General features: G+C 30.9%; 1 protein-coding gene across 7 annotated transcripts in view; it reads right to left on the reverse strand.

Moving 5' to 3' along the window:
• Nucleotides 1-426: 426 nt before the first annotated feature.
• LOC134724732 (uncharacterized) overlaps nucleotides 427-15,010 on the reverse strand; it is a 30,266-nt gene continuing 15,682 nt past the window's right edge. For 2 of the 7 annotated variants that reach the window (XM_063587930.1, XM_063587927.1), the window contains exons 11-26: nucleotides 12,925-13,098; nucleotides 12,395-12,627; nucleotides 11,727-11,776; nucleotides 11,321-11,362; nucleotides 10,080-10,147; nucleotides 9,599-9,658; nucleotides 8,798-8,915; nucleotides 8,100-8,221; nucleotides 6,318-6,503; nucleotides 4,983-5,112; nucleotides 4,740-4,822; nucleotides 4,114-4,187; nucleotides 2,933-2,984; nucleotides 2,352-2,438; nucleotides 1,687-1,778; nucleotides 427-671 (exon numbers count right to left, since the gene is read on the reverse strand). In XM_063587930.1, the coding sequence (XP_063444000.1) occupies nucleotides 533-671; nucleotides 1,687-1,778; nucleotides 2,352-2,438; nucleotides 2,933-2,984; nucleotides 4,114-4,187; nucleotides 4,740-4,822; nucleotides 4,983-5,112; nucleotides 6,318-6,503; nucleotides 8,100-8,221; nucleotides 8,798-8,915; nucleotides 9,599-9,658; nucleotides 10,080-10,147; nucleotides 11,321-11,362; nucleotides 11,727-11,776; nucleotides 12,395-12,627; nucleotides 12,925-13,098 (1,710 nt within the window). In that variant the 3' untranslated portion in view covers nucleotides 427-532. Of the gene's footprint in view, nucleotides 672-1,686; nucleotides 1,779-2,351; nucleotides 2,439-2,932; nucleotides 2,985-4,113; nucleotides 4,188-4,739; nucleotides 4,823-4,982; nucleotides 5,113-6,317; nucleotides 6,504-7,026; nucleotides 7,087-7,238; nucleotides 7,299-7,463; nucleotides 7,524-7,784; nucleotides 7,845-8,099; nucleotides 8,222-8,797; nucleotides 8,916-9,598; nucleotides 9,659-10,079; nucleotides 10,148-11,320; nucleotides 11,363-11,726; nucleotides 11,777-12,394; nucleotides 12,628-12,924; nucleotides 13,099-15,010 lie in introns of all 7 variants that reach the window. The other 5 variants (XM_063587928.1, XM_063587932.1, XM_063587929.1 and 2 more) reach the window with 5 other exon arrangements.

Genomic DNA, 15,010 nt, shown 5'->3' on the forward strand with positions numbered 1-15,010 from the left:
TACCTTCAGCAAAAATATCATCTTTTTCCTGTCAGATGATAATTGAAAGATAAGGCCTACTTAAAAGAATATCCACAAATATATAAATAATATTTATCACAAATTTTTTTTTTTTCATTTACATCAATTCTATATAAGGATTTTAAAATAGTAACATTTATAATTTTAAATAGACAATTATGTTTGTTAACAATACTGTAAAATGACAAGCTGTAAAAATGTCATATTTTGCAATAAACATCATATTGGCTTAGAATATAAACATCAAAATAACAGGTGTAAATAAATCAAAAGTTCTTGAAAAAGAAACTATTAAATGTTGACTGAACAGTGTCGAGCTGATTTCAAACAGATGGAGATTCAGATAAAAGTTTACCGGGACAATGATAGACACCAATAACAAAAGACAGCATAAGATATCCGAATAATATCCATAGGTTTTCCAAATATTTAAGATACTGGATAACTGAAATTTTTGGCAGTGTTACCCTTCAAAATTACAATGTTTCAACATAACAAATAGATTGAAATTTTATGCCACACTCTGTACAAGTCTATTTTGTCCTTGTGAACTACCAGCCCTCCTGGATGGTGTGTATGACTTTCTACCAAGCACTGGACTCCCTAATGATACCAAGGACTCTAATGCTTTTATTGCTTTCTTTGATTCTCTGAAAACAGATAGAAATATGTCTTGTTTACTCATGTTTTTCATTGATTTATGTAATCAGTGTTTATAGGATACTGTCAAAATTAATAGATTGAAAAAAAAGTTGTCTAAAAAAAATAATCAAGGGGGGGGGGGCATTTTAAAATATTCTTACATATCCCTTTGATAGCCTTGCAGGCAAAAATCATTTTTGTGTACCGTTTACTTGAAAAGAACATTGATTATGGCTGAAGACATAAATTTTCTGATATCTAACATTCTAACAAAAATACACCAGCTATCAACCTACCTTTCAAAATAATTCTAATATGTTATTCAGCCCCAAAAAAATATATGTCTGTTTGATTAGGTTACATCATCAAAATAAATACAATTTTTTTTTTTTTTTCCATTTTATGTTTTGCGCCATGATTTTGAGTTGTGTGGTCCGTCTTGCCGTGGTCATAGTTGTCCATGGTTAATGATTGTGGATTATTTCCCTTTGATATTGATTGGAAAAAAAATGCGGCAAAATGTTTATTTTTTCAGAAGAGTTGCGAATATCCTTAAACGGCTATCATATTCATGATTATGAACATTGGGATGTATTAGGCAACAATATCTTCACTTTTAACATGAGTTCAGTTAATTTTTCACTATATGACGGAAATAAAATGACTTAGGGTAGGCGCTCAATATAGGGTCAGTCAGGAAACCATAAACAGACATATATTTATTTGTTTGCCTCATGCATGAAATGCTACAAAGATGTAAACAATGTATTTTGATATTGAAAATTTTTCCATTTCATAATCTAATGCATTCTGGGTAACATTTTCACAGTGTACACAAAATGTTGTGATTGGTTTAAAACTTTCTAAACAATGGGAATTCAACCAATGGCATAACATTATTTTCATTTTGGTGTATGAAAAATAAGATTACAACATAGTCCTTTAGATTCTGAAAAGGGGAATAACTCCTGCTTGAAAAGGTTGATTTTTTTTAGGAATTAACTAATGAAATGTTTTTGTTACCTTGACAATGGTCCTTCAGCTCTTTCTCTTTCTCTTAAAGCTCTCATAACTCTCTTGTCAATAAGTTTTAATGTCACAAACGTCCTCACAACCTGAAATTAAAATCAATAATTACAATTTATTACCTAGTTATTTTTATTGGACCTTTTCACTTGAAATGGAATATGGTATTTAAAAGATCAAGATAGCAATTTAAAATATCAGAAAATAAATTTGTTCAAAAACTTATTAAAATTTGAAGTTAAGAAAATTGTATCTCTTCGGCAAAAATGACTGAATTTACATCAAATTTTACTAGTTATAGAATACCAATTGAACTTGAAAGAAAAGTTTAATTTTCATTTATCAAGGTTCTGACAGACTTTGAATCTTTTCAATTGCTCTTGTAAGTCTGGAGTGAATTTTGTACTGTAAATATTGTCATGTTTTCAAAAGTGTAGAGATGGATCTTAATATTGCATTTATTTAACATCTAATTCTATACTTAAGAAACTTTAACCTTGTGCAAAACATTCTGAGTGTAATACTTCTTATAGAGTACTTAACCTGCTTGGTGTAAAATTTAAAAAAATAAACAACGTGAAATTGGATCTAGTATACAGCTACATGGCAAATTCAGTAAATGACATTTACCTCTATAGTTAAAGTATCTACAAATATCTTACCATTAATCTAACATAGTCACTGGAGTCTAATTCTAACATTTCTAACAGGATTCTTATAATTCTTTCATTTTTCATTCCAAGTGTACCCTGAAAAACACAATCAAAAATTTACACCCATATACATATTTTATTATCTCATGCTTTCCCTAGAGGGCTTAAAATATAGATTGAGATAACTTGTGTTCTTACACAATTTTTTTTTTGGGAAAAATTTTGGTTGCTTATGTAGGGAATCACTGAAGCATGACTGGAGCAGGCCCCCTCTTAGGCAGTCAGTGGGCCCCCACTTATTAAAATTTCTGGATCCGCCACTGACTACAACTATGTTTTGATCTACATGTAAAGAATTGAACTGTTTCTATATTTAAACTTCTTAAACAATATTATATTTTCCTCTCTTCTTGAACTTTAAATGATCTGCACAAGAGAACTGTTTTATATGAAAAGATATTTCCCATCAGTTCTGTAGGCATTCCTTCCATATCAACCCATGGTGAATCCAATATCCAAAACATTAAAACATAAAGATTAAAAGTGACTCAATGTTTATAAATTTTATAAATAGATATAAGAAAACCCACCACAGATATAACTGCTTGGCTCCTTGTGTCTTCATCTGGATCTTCTAGATTCCTATGATTAAAAAAAACAATGAATTATATAAAAAAATAATAATACAGTAGTGTTTGAAATTATACCAAATAATAGCTATTAAAATTGATAAATATTTTTGACTTGGAAGTAGGTACAAAAAAGTGTTTATATTGGGTAACACATGTAAAAAAGTAAAAAATTGGCATTTTAGAGTAAAAAATAAGTTTAAAGAACTTGATATGGAATATTTGTGCAATGGTGCTATTTTGAACAAGGATTTAGTTAAGAATATTGAAAATGTATGTTTTAAAAAAAGGAAGAATGGTATGACAAAATTATGTCAGATGATAAAAATAAATAACATACATATAGAATGTTCAAAAATGTATTTTGCGTAGAAAATTATTTAGTTTTTAATATACCAGGTAGATACAGGAGTGCTTTAGCAAAATTTAGATGTGGTGTAGCACCCATCAGAATTGAAACTGGTAGTTATGAGAATATTGATATTGAAAATAGATTATGTTTTAACTCTACTGATGACGTTGAAGATGAAAAACATGTTTTGTTAAACTGTCCTGTATATTCAGATATTCGTAATGTTATTTTTAACCATGCTTGTATTGTTGATGAGATTTTTTTTTACATATGTCTGATAATGAGAAATTAATATTTCTTTTTACAAATGCAAATATGGTATTTTATGCGGTTTTAAATCTGCTATGAAATTTTAACAAAGGGAAAATGTATTTTATATTCATGATAGTTGACTTTAGTTGTATTTGTATTATAATTTAAGAAAAAATGTTTTATAGTCTCTCATAACTCTTTATAGAGTGGCTCTTGTTGTTAATTTTTGTTTTAAAAAGCTGCATATTTCATATGTAACAAGTGGTGAGACTTTAATAAAGTATTTGTCTTGTCTTGTCTATGATGTACTGATCTATTTTCCAGTCTGTTGTAAGGGCAAAATTCTAATGAAAAATTTCTTGTGAGATAATGTTAAGTCATGCATAGTTTTCATTGATTATATATTGGTGTCAAACTATAAAACTATGTGTTTGAAACAAGATATTAATTGGTCACATGACAAAAGCATACATATATAAATTATTAGAGGTACTGTGAGCACAACTCACAAAATAAAACCGTCCCTAAATATACTTACTTTTCTGTTTTCTCACAAGCCTTTGAAAACATGCCCAATGCCGCCAAAGCTTTGGCTGATGATAATCTTACATCCTGTTAAAGACAAATTTTACAATTAAAATATATCTGAGTTTATTTACATTTTGAATATTTATATCTTGATGTAAAAAAAGGAAAGTAATTGAGATCTCAGAAAATATTTGTGCTCATGTGCCTGTCCAAAGTCAAGAACCTTTCTGACAGTTGTATTAAGGTGGTACCCAACACCTTTGCTAAAATTAATTTGGCTCGTTTGATCATAAAATTTTGACAAAGTATTTACTTTGACCCTTTGACATAAATATAAAAGTTTCAAAAAACTTGAACCAACCATTTTATGAGAAAAAATACACTGGTTTGACAAACACTCATTTTAATCATTGAAAAGCTTACTATTCCCTTAACAACACAACGTGATTAAAATGTTTAGCTGATCTTACAGAGTTATCTCCCTGTAGTGTTAGGTATCACCTTAAATATACCTTAAGATATGTCTAAATGTTTTTGTCATTCAATGACCGAGTTTTGTTTTCTGTTCGACAAAATCTTATTAATTATGCAAGTCTTATATCAGGAATTTTGACGAGAGATGAAGGATAAACTTACAACAGTTGGGTCATCCCACAGCCTTCGTTCCAGTATAGTGTATACATCTTCTTCTTTTGTTTCAGCAAAAACATGAATCTGGCCTATTTACAAAAAAACAAATATTTGTAAGTTTCATACAAAATGTACTTTGGTAAACACTTTTACACCCCAATAAAGTTACAAAAAGAAGTATTCAATTCTTAAATATAACATAGAACTCAAATAATAATGAGTTATTCAGAATCTACTGGAGAAACATACCTAAAGTAATAAGAAGTTCTGCCGCCAGACAGCGATGTTTCCACACAGAGGATTTACTCAACATCTTAAGTGTACTCTGGACTATATCATTGTCTGTTACATTCAACTGCTTCACTAAAATCTCCAAAGACTGAAAATAAAGATGACATAAATCAGACCATTTGTTTTGATGTTTGAATAACTTTTTTCATCTTAAATATTTTTATAGCTTTCTATGCGGTATTGGTTTAGCTCTTTGTTTATAACCATACCGTGACCTACAGTTGCTAACTTCTATGTGATTTGGTCTCTATTGGAGAGTCATCTCATTGGCAATCATCCCACAACTTTGACATGGATAAACAAGAATGTGTACACAGTACACTGATGCCCCACTCGCACTATCATTTTCTATGTTTAGTGGACCGTGAAATTGGAATAAATTCTCTAATTTGGCATTAAAATTAGAATGATCTTATCAAAGGGAACGTGTATACTAAGTTTCAAGTTGATTGGACTTCTACTTTATCAAAAACTACCTTGACCAAAAACTTTAACCTCAAATTTGCACTATCATTTTCTATGTTCAGTGAACCGTAAAATTGGGGTCAAAACTCTAATTTGGCATTAAAATTAAAAAGATCATATCATAGGGCACATGTATACTAAGTTTGAAGTTGATTGGACTTCAACTTCATCAAAAACTACCTTGACCAAAAACCTGAAGCGGGACAGACGGACGAACGAACGGATGAACGAACGAACGAACAGACAAACGAACGGACGGACTAATGGACCCACAGACCAGAAAACATAATGCCGCTCTACTATCGTAGGTGGGGCATAAAAAACAAGGTGAACAGTTCTTCAGTGAAAGATATTTATAGATTATTACATGGCATTTTCCATATGGCCCTGGTATCAGCCCTAGACTCCCATATCAAGCCAGAGGGCTGATACCACGGACCATATGGAAAATAACATGTTATAATCTATTTATCACATATTTTCAAGCAAGAGAAATAGTTTTTGAATGACAGGTTACTAGAAGTTAAACTCGGGGGCTCGATATGGATTTCGAGGGCTGATATCGATATCGGCCCGAGGGCTGATAACCAACCTTGACTTCCGGCTATTATTGGCCATGCAAAAACGTACATATCAGTTCAAAATATGTGATAAAACATGTTACATTGCCTTGAAGGGAAGTTATCTTGCTCTTGTCAAAATAGTACTTCGCCAATTTATTGCTATGCCATATGAAAAATTGCTAATATCTTTATCAAATAAGTGATAATATGAATAGTATTTATATTCTTTATGGCCTAAGTATTTACTATATCATAACCTACAAACCTTTGCTTTGACATGTGTATCATTACTGAACTCTAATGACTGTTTCAGTTTAAATCTGGCATTTTCATCTGACACACAGAGTCTTCCCAATAAAACAGAGGCTTCGAATGAGATCTGATCGTCTGGGTCGGGATTACAGCAGAAATGACTCAGCACTTTTACAAGCTCTGGGAATGTATTGATTGACTACAATAAAATTTAATTTACTTAAAGCATGCTCTTTACGGTACATATAGAAAAATATGACAACACAATAAAGATAAACTTACTCCACAATCAAAATTTATCACATTTGTTTAAAATAAAACAACAACGAAAGGAGAAGGTATACATACCCGTAGCCAGGGGGGTTCGGGGGGTTTGTCCAACCCCCCCTTGAAAACAAATAAGCACTGTTAAAGTCAATGTTCTGTTTGAATTGTGACTGTTAAAGTCGAGTTTGTGAGTCCAACGAACCCCTTCTTGGAAATTCCTGGCTACGGGCCTGTTATATTTAGACAATTTTTGGCTCTACCTGATGTTTGTGTTGTGTTCTTTGACAGGTGAACTTTTCTGATTCTGTGTTGTGGTTTTTTTACCTATGACCTACAACCTATTTATATTTACCTAATTAACATACTGTACATTTTTATCATCAATCATAGTACTGATTAAGTCTGTTCTGATCTCTGTGTTATGTTCTATGACCTATGACCTCTAACCTATTTACCTTATTAACATACTGGACATTTTTATCATCAATCATGGTACTGATTAAGTCTAGTCTGACCTCTGTGTTATGTTCTATGACCTATGACCTCTAACCTATTTACCTTATTAACATACTGGACATTTTTACCATCTATCATAGTACTGATTAAGTCTAGTCTGACCTCTGTGTTATATTCTATGACCTATGACCTCTAACCTATCTATATTTACCTTATTAACATACTGTACATTTTTACCATCAATCATAGTACTGATTAAGTCTAGTCTGACCTCTGTGTTGTATTCCTTGACCTATGACCTATGACCTATTACCTATCTATATTTACCTTATTAACATACTGTACATTTTTACCATCTATCATAGTACTGATTAAGTCTAGTTTGACCTCTGTGTTATGTTCTTTGACCTATGACCTATAACCTATCTATATTTACCTTATTAACATACTGTACATTTTTACCATCAATCATAGTACTGATTAAGTCCAGTCTGACCTCTGTGTTGTATTCTATGACCTATGACCTCTAACCTATTTACCTTATTAACATACTGGACATTTTTACCATCAATCATGGTACTGATTAAGTCTAGTTGGACCTCTGTGTTATGTTCTTTGACCTATGACCTATAATCTATTTATATTTACCTTATTAACATACTGTACATTTTTACCATCTATCATAGTACTGATTAAGTCTAGTTTGACCTCTGTGTTATGTTCTTTGACCTATGACCTATAACCTATCTATATTTACCTTATTAACATACTGTACATTTTTACCATCAATCATAGTACTGATTAAGTCCAGTCTGACCTCTGTGTTGTATTCTATGACCTATGACCTCTAACCTATTTACCTTATTAACATACTGTACATTTTTACCATCTATCATAGTACTGATTAAGTCTAGTTGGACCTCTGTGTTATGTTCTTTGACCTATGACCTATAATCTATTTATATTTACCTTATTAACATACTGGACATTTTTACCATCTATCATAGTACTGATTAAGTCTAGTCTGACCCTTGTGTTATGTTCTATGACCTATGACCTCTAACCTATTTACCTTATTAACATACTGTACATTTTTACCATCAATCATGGTACTGATTAAGTCTAGTCTGACCTCAGTGTTACCTATCACCAGGTATTTCAGAATGACTTGTATTACTTCCTCTTCCCACCATCCTGAAGAATAAAAAATATATATGTTAGTATCTTTTTGTTCTGTAAGGAATTTTGTGTTGCTGGTAGGTCATTTGCAGTCTATATTAAATTTATTATCATCTGGTCTAAACTGATATTTATAGGATATTCCACTGGGCTATTCAATGTTTGAGTTATAGTATAGATATTTGTCTTTATTGCAATATGTGTTTTGAAAAATAGATATAAAAGGGCAAAATTCTAGAACAGTTAAAGTGATGCCACCAAAGTTCAAACTTGATTATTAACATTATATATGAGTTTCATAACATTTGATTAAGGCAAACTAAAGTTAGAGAACAGAAACTAAAATTTCAGCAATTTTTTTCCACAGTGCATTCAAACTTGATCTGTATTATGTGATAATAAGCATTGTGCATAAATCTTTTAACATTCGGTACAGGCAAACTTAAGTTACTGAACAGAAACCAACTTTGAGACATACGTATGAACATACAGACGGACAAGGGAAAACTTTATGTCCCTTTGCTACGGTGGGGGCATAAAAGTTCAAACCAGTTGATCCTTCCAATATGTAGAACCAATTGATAAACCTACCGACAAGAATAAGAGATTTGGCAGCTTCATATCTAACTCTCTGTTCTTCATCTAATTTCATTCTTTCTTTCAAAGCATATATCACAGTAGCATCTCCACATCTCAGTAAACCTAGATGCTGTAAATATAAACAAGACAAATCTACATAATATTGATTGAATGATGAAAGCTAAGCTCTATCAGCAAATAATTTAAGAAAGCTATTCAAATACTTTGACAAAATTGACCTTAAAATATGCATTTGGCAAATATTTTGTATTCCTCTTGGTAATATACCTCTTCATGTGTTTCATTCGTCACTTTCAAAGCATTGAATCTTCCTGATAATTGTTAATCCAGAAAAGGGCTTCAAACATTTTTAAATCTATGTTATTTTCACTTTTTTATTGAACGATTCTTTAGTTGAAGACAATTTAAAAACAAAAACATTTTTTTAGTAAGTCTTAATTCCTTCTGTTTGGTCATATTATAGAGCTGTCTTGAACACTTAAAATACACTTTTTGAAATCTTTTTAAATATTTTTTTTTTTAAGATTCTAAATTTATTTTGACAGTTTATGATCACATGTTGGTTAATAACATCACAAAAAAGACAGTTTCACATTTTGTCTTGTCAGGGTCTATCAGAGATGACAATAAAGCTGTATGGTGATCATTAATTGTTTACATGCATGTCATTTGCACTTTTGTAGATTGTTGTCTCTCTCATAGGCAATCATACCACATCACCTTATTTCTATATGGACATAGCATAGCCGAACTATTTTAGTGATTGAACCTATACAGCTATAAGATCCTTACCTTTGTAGCATCAACTCTTTCATCTATTCTTTTAGAAGTCAGATTATTGTGAACGATAGTCTGAAAAATAATGACATTATTATTACTAAAATCATAGCTATGTTAGCAAGTTTCTATAGCATGCGATCATTTCATTTTTATCAAGATTTTTGTTTTAATAATAAGGTGCTAATACTAAAGCTTGAGAAGGAACTCAAGTAAAGACAATGTCAAATCACCAGGAGAAAGAGTTATTTCTCAACTATGCAATGCTGATCCAATATGTAATTACAATTGTTCATATTGTCTTGAAGATGCCACACTAAGTGGTTAAACTTGTCAATCACAATTACTTGTATCCAGGATGATGATGTCTTTCTATAGTTTGAATTTATGAAGTTTGCATATCCTTAGCAGACTTCAGTCTCTATCCTGATAATTCTGTCAGATTGTACCTCAAAGGTGATGGTTCATTTGACTCATTCATTTGTTATATGTTTACCTTTACTCTTTCCCATTTCAAACCAGCATACTCCTGGCTCTTAGGCTTCAGTTTATTCCAACTGCTTGCTGTAAATATAAATAAAAATCTTCAGTAACATATAAATTCAGATAACAAGATCTCCCCCCCCCCCACCCCCCCCAAAAAAATGTTTTTTTTTCCTTACTAAGGAATTTTTCGAAATCATATCAGTTTCTATTTCTGGACCTGTAATGTGTACAACTTTAAACATCAGTAATTCTTACAAAAAATAGAAAAGCATTAAGCATTTAAATTATGGCAATTAAGTTAAATCAATGAATCATTTGCAGTCATTTATAATCAGCAAATTCTAAGCAAGAGCAAAATTTTAGAATTTAAGATATCCCTATAATTGTTTCATCAGTGCAGCAGCAGCATGACATGCACTAGTTTAATTGCAAATTCTAGGTGGATTCATTTTCAATAATCCCATAATCACTAACCAATTCAATATGAATAGTTAAAGCTATGAAAAGTAATAAACAAAATTCAATCACACTGTATAATAATTAAATTTAAAATCTTCTAAAATAAGGAACAGTTTAAAAAGAGGCAGAAGTTATGAAATAGATATGCAAACTCATACATCGCTAATCAATGTAACACTGAAAACACCAAGTCAAAAACAAAACAAAAAAACAACCAACACTATACAAAACACAACATAGAAGCTAACGACTGAAAAACAAGTTAGTAGTCAATAACTAATTTCTTAATTTCTTAAGCTTATATAGTCTAGCCAAGATTTTGTTGTTGTTATTTAGTTAATGATTCAAGCAATAAACGGAATACAATCGTATACAAATAAAAAAGAAATAAAGTAAAAATCTGTTAAGACAGCAATCCAACAGTGCAAAATAGCTCCCACTGATATAGATTTCAACAATGGTTAGTAGTTCTCATTGTACAGAAAGCTCTAAACACCCAAATGAGTGATACATTTAGGAATAGCAGATATTTTAGCAAAAATGAAAGTAGGATTGAAAAGGTGCTGACATATGTTATCAACAAACTTCTAAAGTAAGCAAACTAAATTAATGAATCTGCAAATGAAAATTTGTATTAATGAATAGAATGTTCTACAATTAAAAAAGTCGACATAATTCTGTGAAAAGCACATGTACATAATATAATAAACCCAGCCAAATAAGAAACAAAACTATATTCAAACACTATATACATAGATCTAAAACAAAACAGCTATCACCAGCCTAGTTTACCTTGGCTACTATCGTCATCAACAATATCTTGGTTTTCCTCCTCTAAAAACAATTCAAGTTTTTACATTCAAAAATCCTTCTTTTTTAAGTTTTATTATTAAGAAATTATCATATGAAATTGTGATTACCGGTATATCATGGAATTATCACACTATGCTTAGGTTTACATTTCAAGATTATTTTTTTCATTTTTCATATTAAAAATGATTGAAAATATTCAATACTACATTGAACATTAATTCAAAGTTTTTAAAAAGATAGACTTCTACATTACAGTTTCTGTGTGTGTTTCTGTTTCATTTCACTTTCCCAACAGGGGGATAATTCATTCTTCATTAATTGTTATAAGTTATCTCCCCTTCCATCAGTTTATAAGTTATCTCCCCTTCCATCAGTATTCACTAACCTTGAGACATCTTAGTATCCATTCTCACTACTAATGGTCTTGACCTGGCTCTGGAAAAAATAATGTAATTAACTTATACACTTGAAATAAAACAGTCAATAATTTTTTTTTATTACAGATAGCATGAAAAATCAAACTAACCATTCTGGACTAACCATTTTCTGAAAAATAGTCCAAGTATGAAAACATTTCATTTGTTCAGATTACTTATTTTATTGTGTTATTTATTGCTTAATTCAAAAATTTGTACCATATTTAGTTAATAGCTAGAGAGCAGCTTTTTTTTTTTTTTTAAATTATTATTATTTTATAGAAATAAAATATTTTGATAACTATGATATCTGTAATTAAGTTTTCTCATCAAGGTAACTAACTCCATTTGCGAATGGATATATGCTATGAATCGGTATATAAGGATAGAAGTGTAAATCAACTTCAATTCTTGATTAATAAAGATTCAACAATAATTGAAACAGATAAAACAAAGACTAAAATCTTTGTCATTTGAATTCAATGTTAGTATTTCTAATAAATTGAAATCTTAAAACTGATCCACAAAAATAAGTCATTGTAAAAATAAGTTTGATTCCACAGTAGATATAAGAAGATGTGGTATGAGTGCCAATGAGACAACTCTCCATCTAAGTCATGATTTGTAAAAGTAATACCTGTCAGATTTAGGTGTGCTAACAGTACTCTGTTCCTGTTGTAACATTAGTCTGAATTTCTTCTCTGTTGTACTGGGTCCCTTCCTTCTACCTTTGACTTTCTCTTTATACAGTGTTAATCTGGTTTCCTGTGCAAGTTTACCCTGGTCACAGACACGAACAGCAGGTTTACGTCTAACAGGATCAGGATCTGTGAAGGACTCTACCAATCTAGGGTACTCCTTTCCTCTTGTCTAAGGAAGTAAAAATTTTCAGAACTTTGATTTATATATATTTGATGAAGGCCTTTCAAAAAGATCAATTTTAGATACACTCGGACACAGATTATTGAAGGTAACATGTCTAGAAATCAGTTTCTTAAGAAATTTAATGCATTGCGATGCTAAATTGAAAGTGCCTAAAGACCACCTTTTAATTTTTTCTTAAACCTAGTCAACGTTTATGAAAATCAAATTGTTTTACTTATGAAATTTTGATTCTAGGAAACAAATTTTTGACTTTAAATTCATTTGACCAAGCAAGACTCTTACCGTTCTAGTTAAAGGTAAAACATCTGGTGGTGGTATTGGTTTAGGATAATACACTATGGGAGGAGATTTTCTATTATTCAGTAATCTCTTTGGCATTTTAATAGGTATGGCTGGTTGAACAGACATCATTCTGGATATCTCACTTGGTAAACAACTAGTGGCAGCTGTCTGCATCTAAAATAAAGAAAATGTTTTGTCAATATATATGTGTGGTTAGCCAACTGCCATATTGACATATTATTTGATGAAAACTTTTAAATACAACTCTTACCTGTAATTGTGCCGGACCATATAAAAGTTTAAATGTTCCAGCTCACAGCATGCTTGGAGATGCAAATAAGACATTTAAAATATGCAAATATTTAATATCTATAATCCTTTTATGGGCATTATGTTTTCTGGTCTGTGTGTTCCAGGGTTTCCGCTGGCGGTCGCCATTTTCGCAATTTGCGAAAAAATAATAATTGTGGCGATAAAAATTCGTCATTTGCGAAAGAATTTGGCGAAAGAAATATATAGAACGATTTATTTTCCTCCATCTTGTTTATTTACTTTTTTCGAGTTTCTCGGACTGTACCCGATCAGACAATACTCGGAATTCACCTTGACCTCATTAAGGTTTGGACAGAAAATCAATAATCAGCTGATTGCATTGTATAACTATCGACAACAAAGGACTATATTAATAAAGGTGTTGATTGAATTGTTTGACAAAATGATATGGTTAAATGGCTTCTGTTAAATGTCACAAACCACTTTGCGACGCACGTGTTTGAAGCAATTTTTTGACGTCTCTTCCGCTTTTAAAGATAGTTTAGAAAAGAAAGCTGTTGTTGTGACGAAAAATGTCCAAAAGCAAGAGAAAATTCTTTAATTATCCTTTGACTTAAATATCGGTAATTGATTAGGAAGACGTTTTTAAAGTCGTTTGAGTGACACACGTGTTTCAAGCCTAGTTTTACGTCTAAACTTTTTCATTTACGATGGTCAAGAAAAAAAACCTGTCGTTATGAAGAAATCTATCCAAAAGGTTGGCTCGAATGAGAGTAGCCCTTCAATGTAATGACTACAATTGAAACGAGGGATCAATTTCATGTGATAAAAGCTTTTGTTTTGTTGTAAAAAAAACTTCTAAATACAAAAGGAAACATCAGTATTTTTCTTTTAGAGAAACTGTCCCTACGAATTTTACTGGTATTATATAATCAAAACATGTCCATTAATTTTGTTATATTCCAGGATGTATATCTTCTTTATTATTAAAAGTATAGTGGCCCAATCATTTAGAAAAGTTGTTTAAAATACAATGAATGGTTTTCCCTTTTAAATTAAAAAAATCTGTTGTTTTAAAGTAATTTTTTAGTGTTTATTCATTAACATGTAAACTCTAAAATAAATTTGAGAGCATAATCATAGACACAATGGGCCAAATCATCTTATTTAAGGGAAAGGGGAGGGGGAGGTGGTTAGAAAAAAATGTTAAATTTAAACGAAAAATATAGTTATATTATTTGGCGAAAAAAATAATAAAGTGGCGAAAAATAAATTGTTTTGGCGAAAGAGGTGGCGAAAAAAATAATTGACCCAGTTCATTCGTTTGTTTGTTTATTGTTTGTTTGTTTGTTCATTCGTTCATTCGTTCATTCATTTGTTCATTCGTTCGTTTCTTTGTTCGTCTGTTCATCCATCCCGCTTCCAGTTAAAGTTTTTGGATGAGGAAGCTTTTGATAAAGTTAAAGTCCAATCAACTTGGAACTTAGTGCACATGTTCCCTATGATATGATCTTTCTAATTTTAATGCCAAGTTAGAGATTTTCCACCATTTTCACAGTCCACTGAACAGAGAATATGATAGTGTTAATGGGGCATCCATGTACTGGGGACACATTCTTGTTTTAAAAGTTTTGAATTTGGAATATCAATTGTTTAAATAATACTGTGAATTCATTTTTTTTCGTGGGTATCAATTTTCGTGGATTGCTGAAAACTTGCATATTCGAGGATATTTGATTTCGTGGTTTTGCCAATCTCTGTATACAAAGCCTATTGAAAATATGATATTCGTTGAACATTTGAATTCGTGGTT

Source organism: Mytilus trossulus, chromosome 7 (genome assembly GCF_036588685.1).
Source record: "Mytilus trossulus isolate FHL-02 chromosome 7, PNRI_Mtr1.1.1.hap1, whole genome shotgun sequence".
NCBI classification, from domain to species: Eukaryota; Metazoa; Mollusca; class Bivalvia; order Mytilida; family Mytilidae; genus Mytilus; species Mytilus trossulus.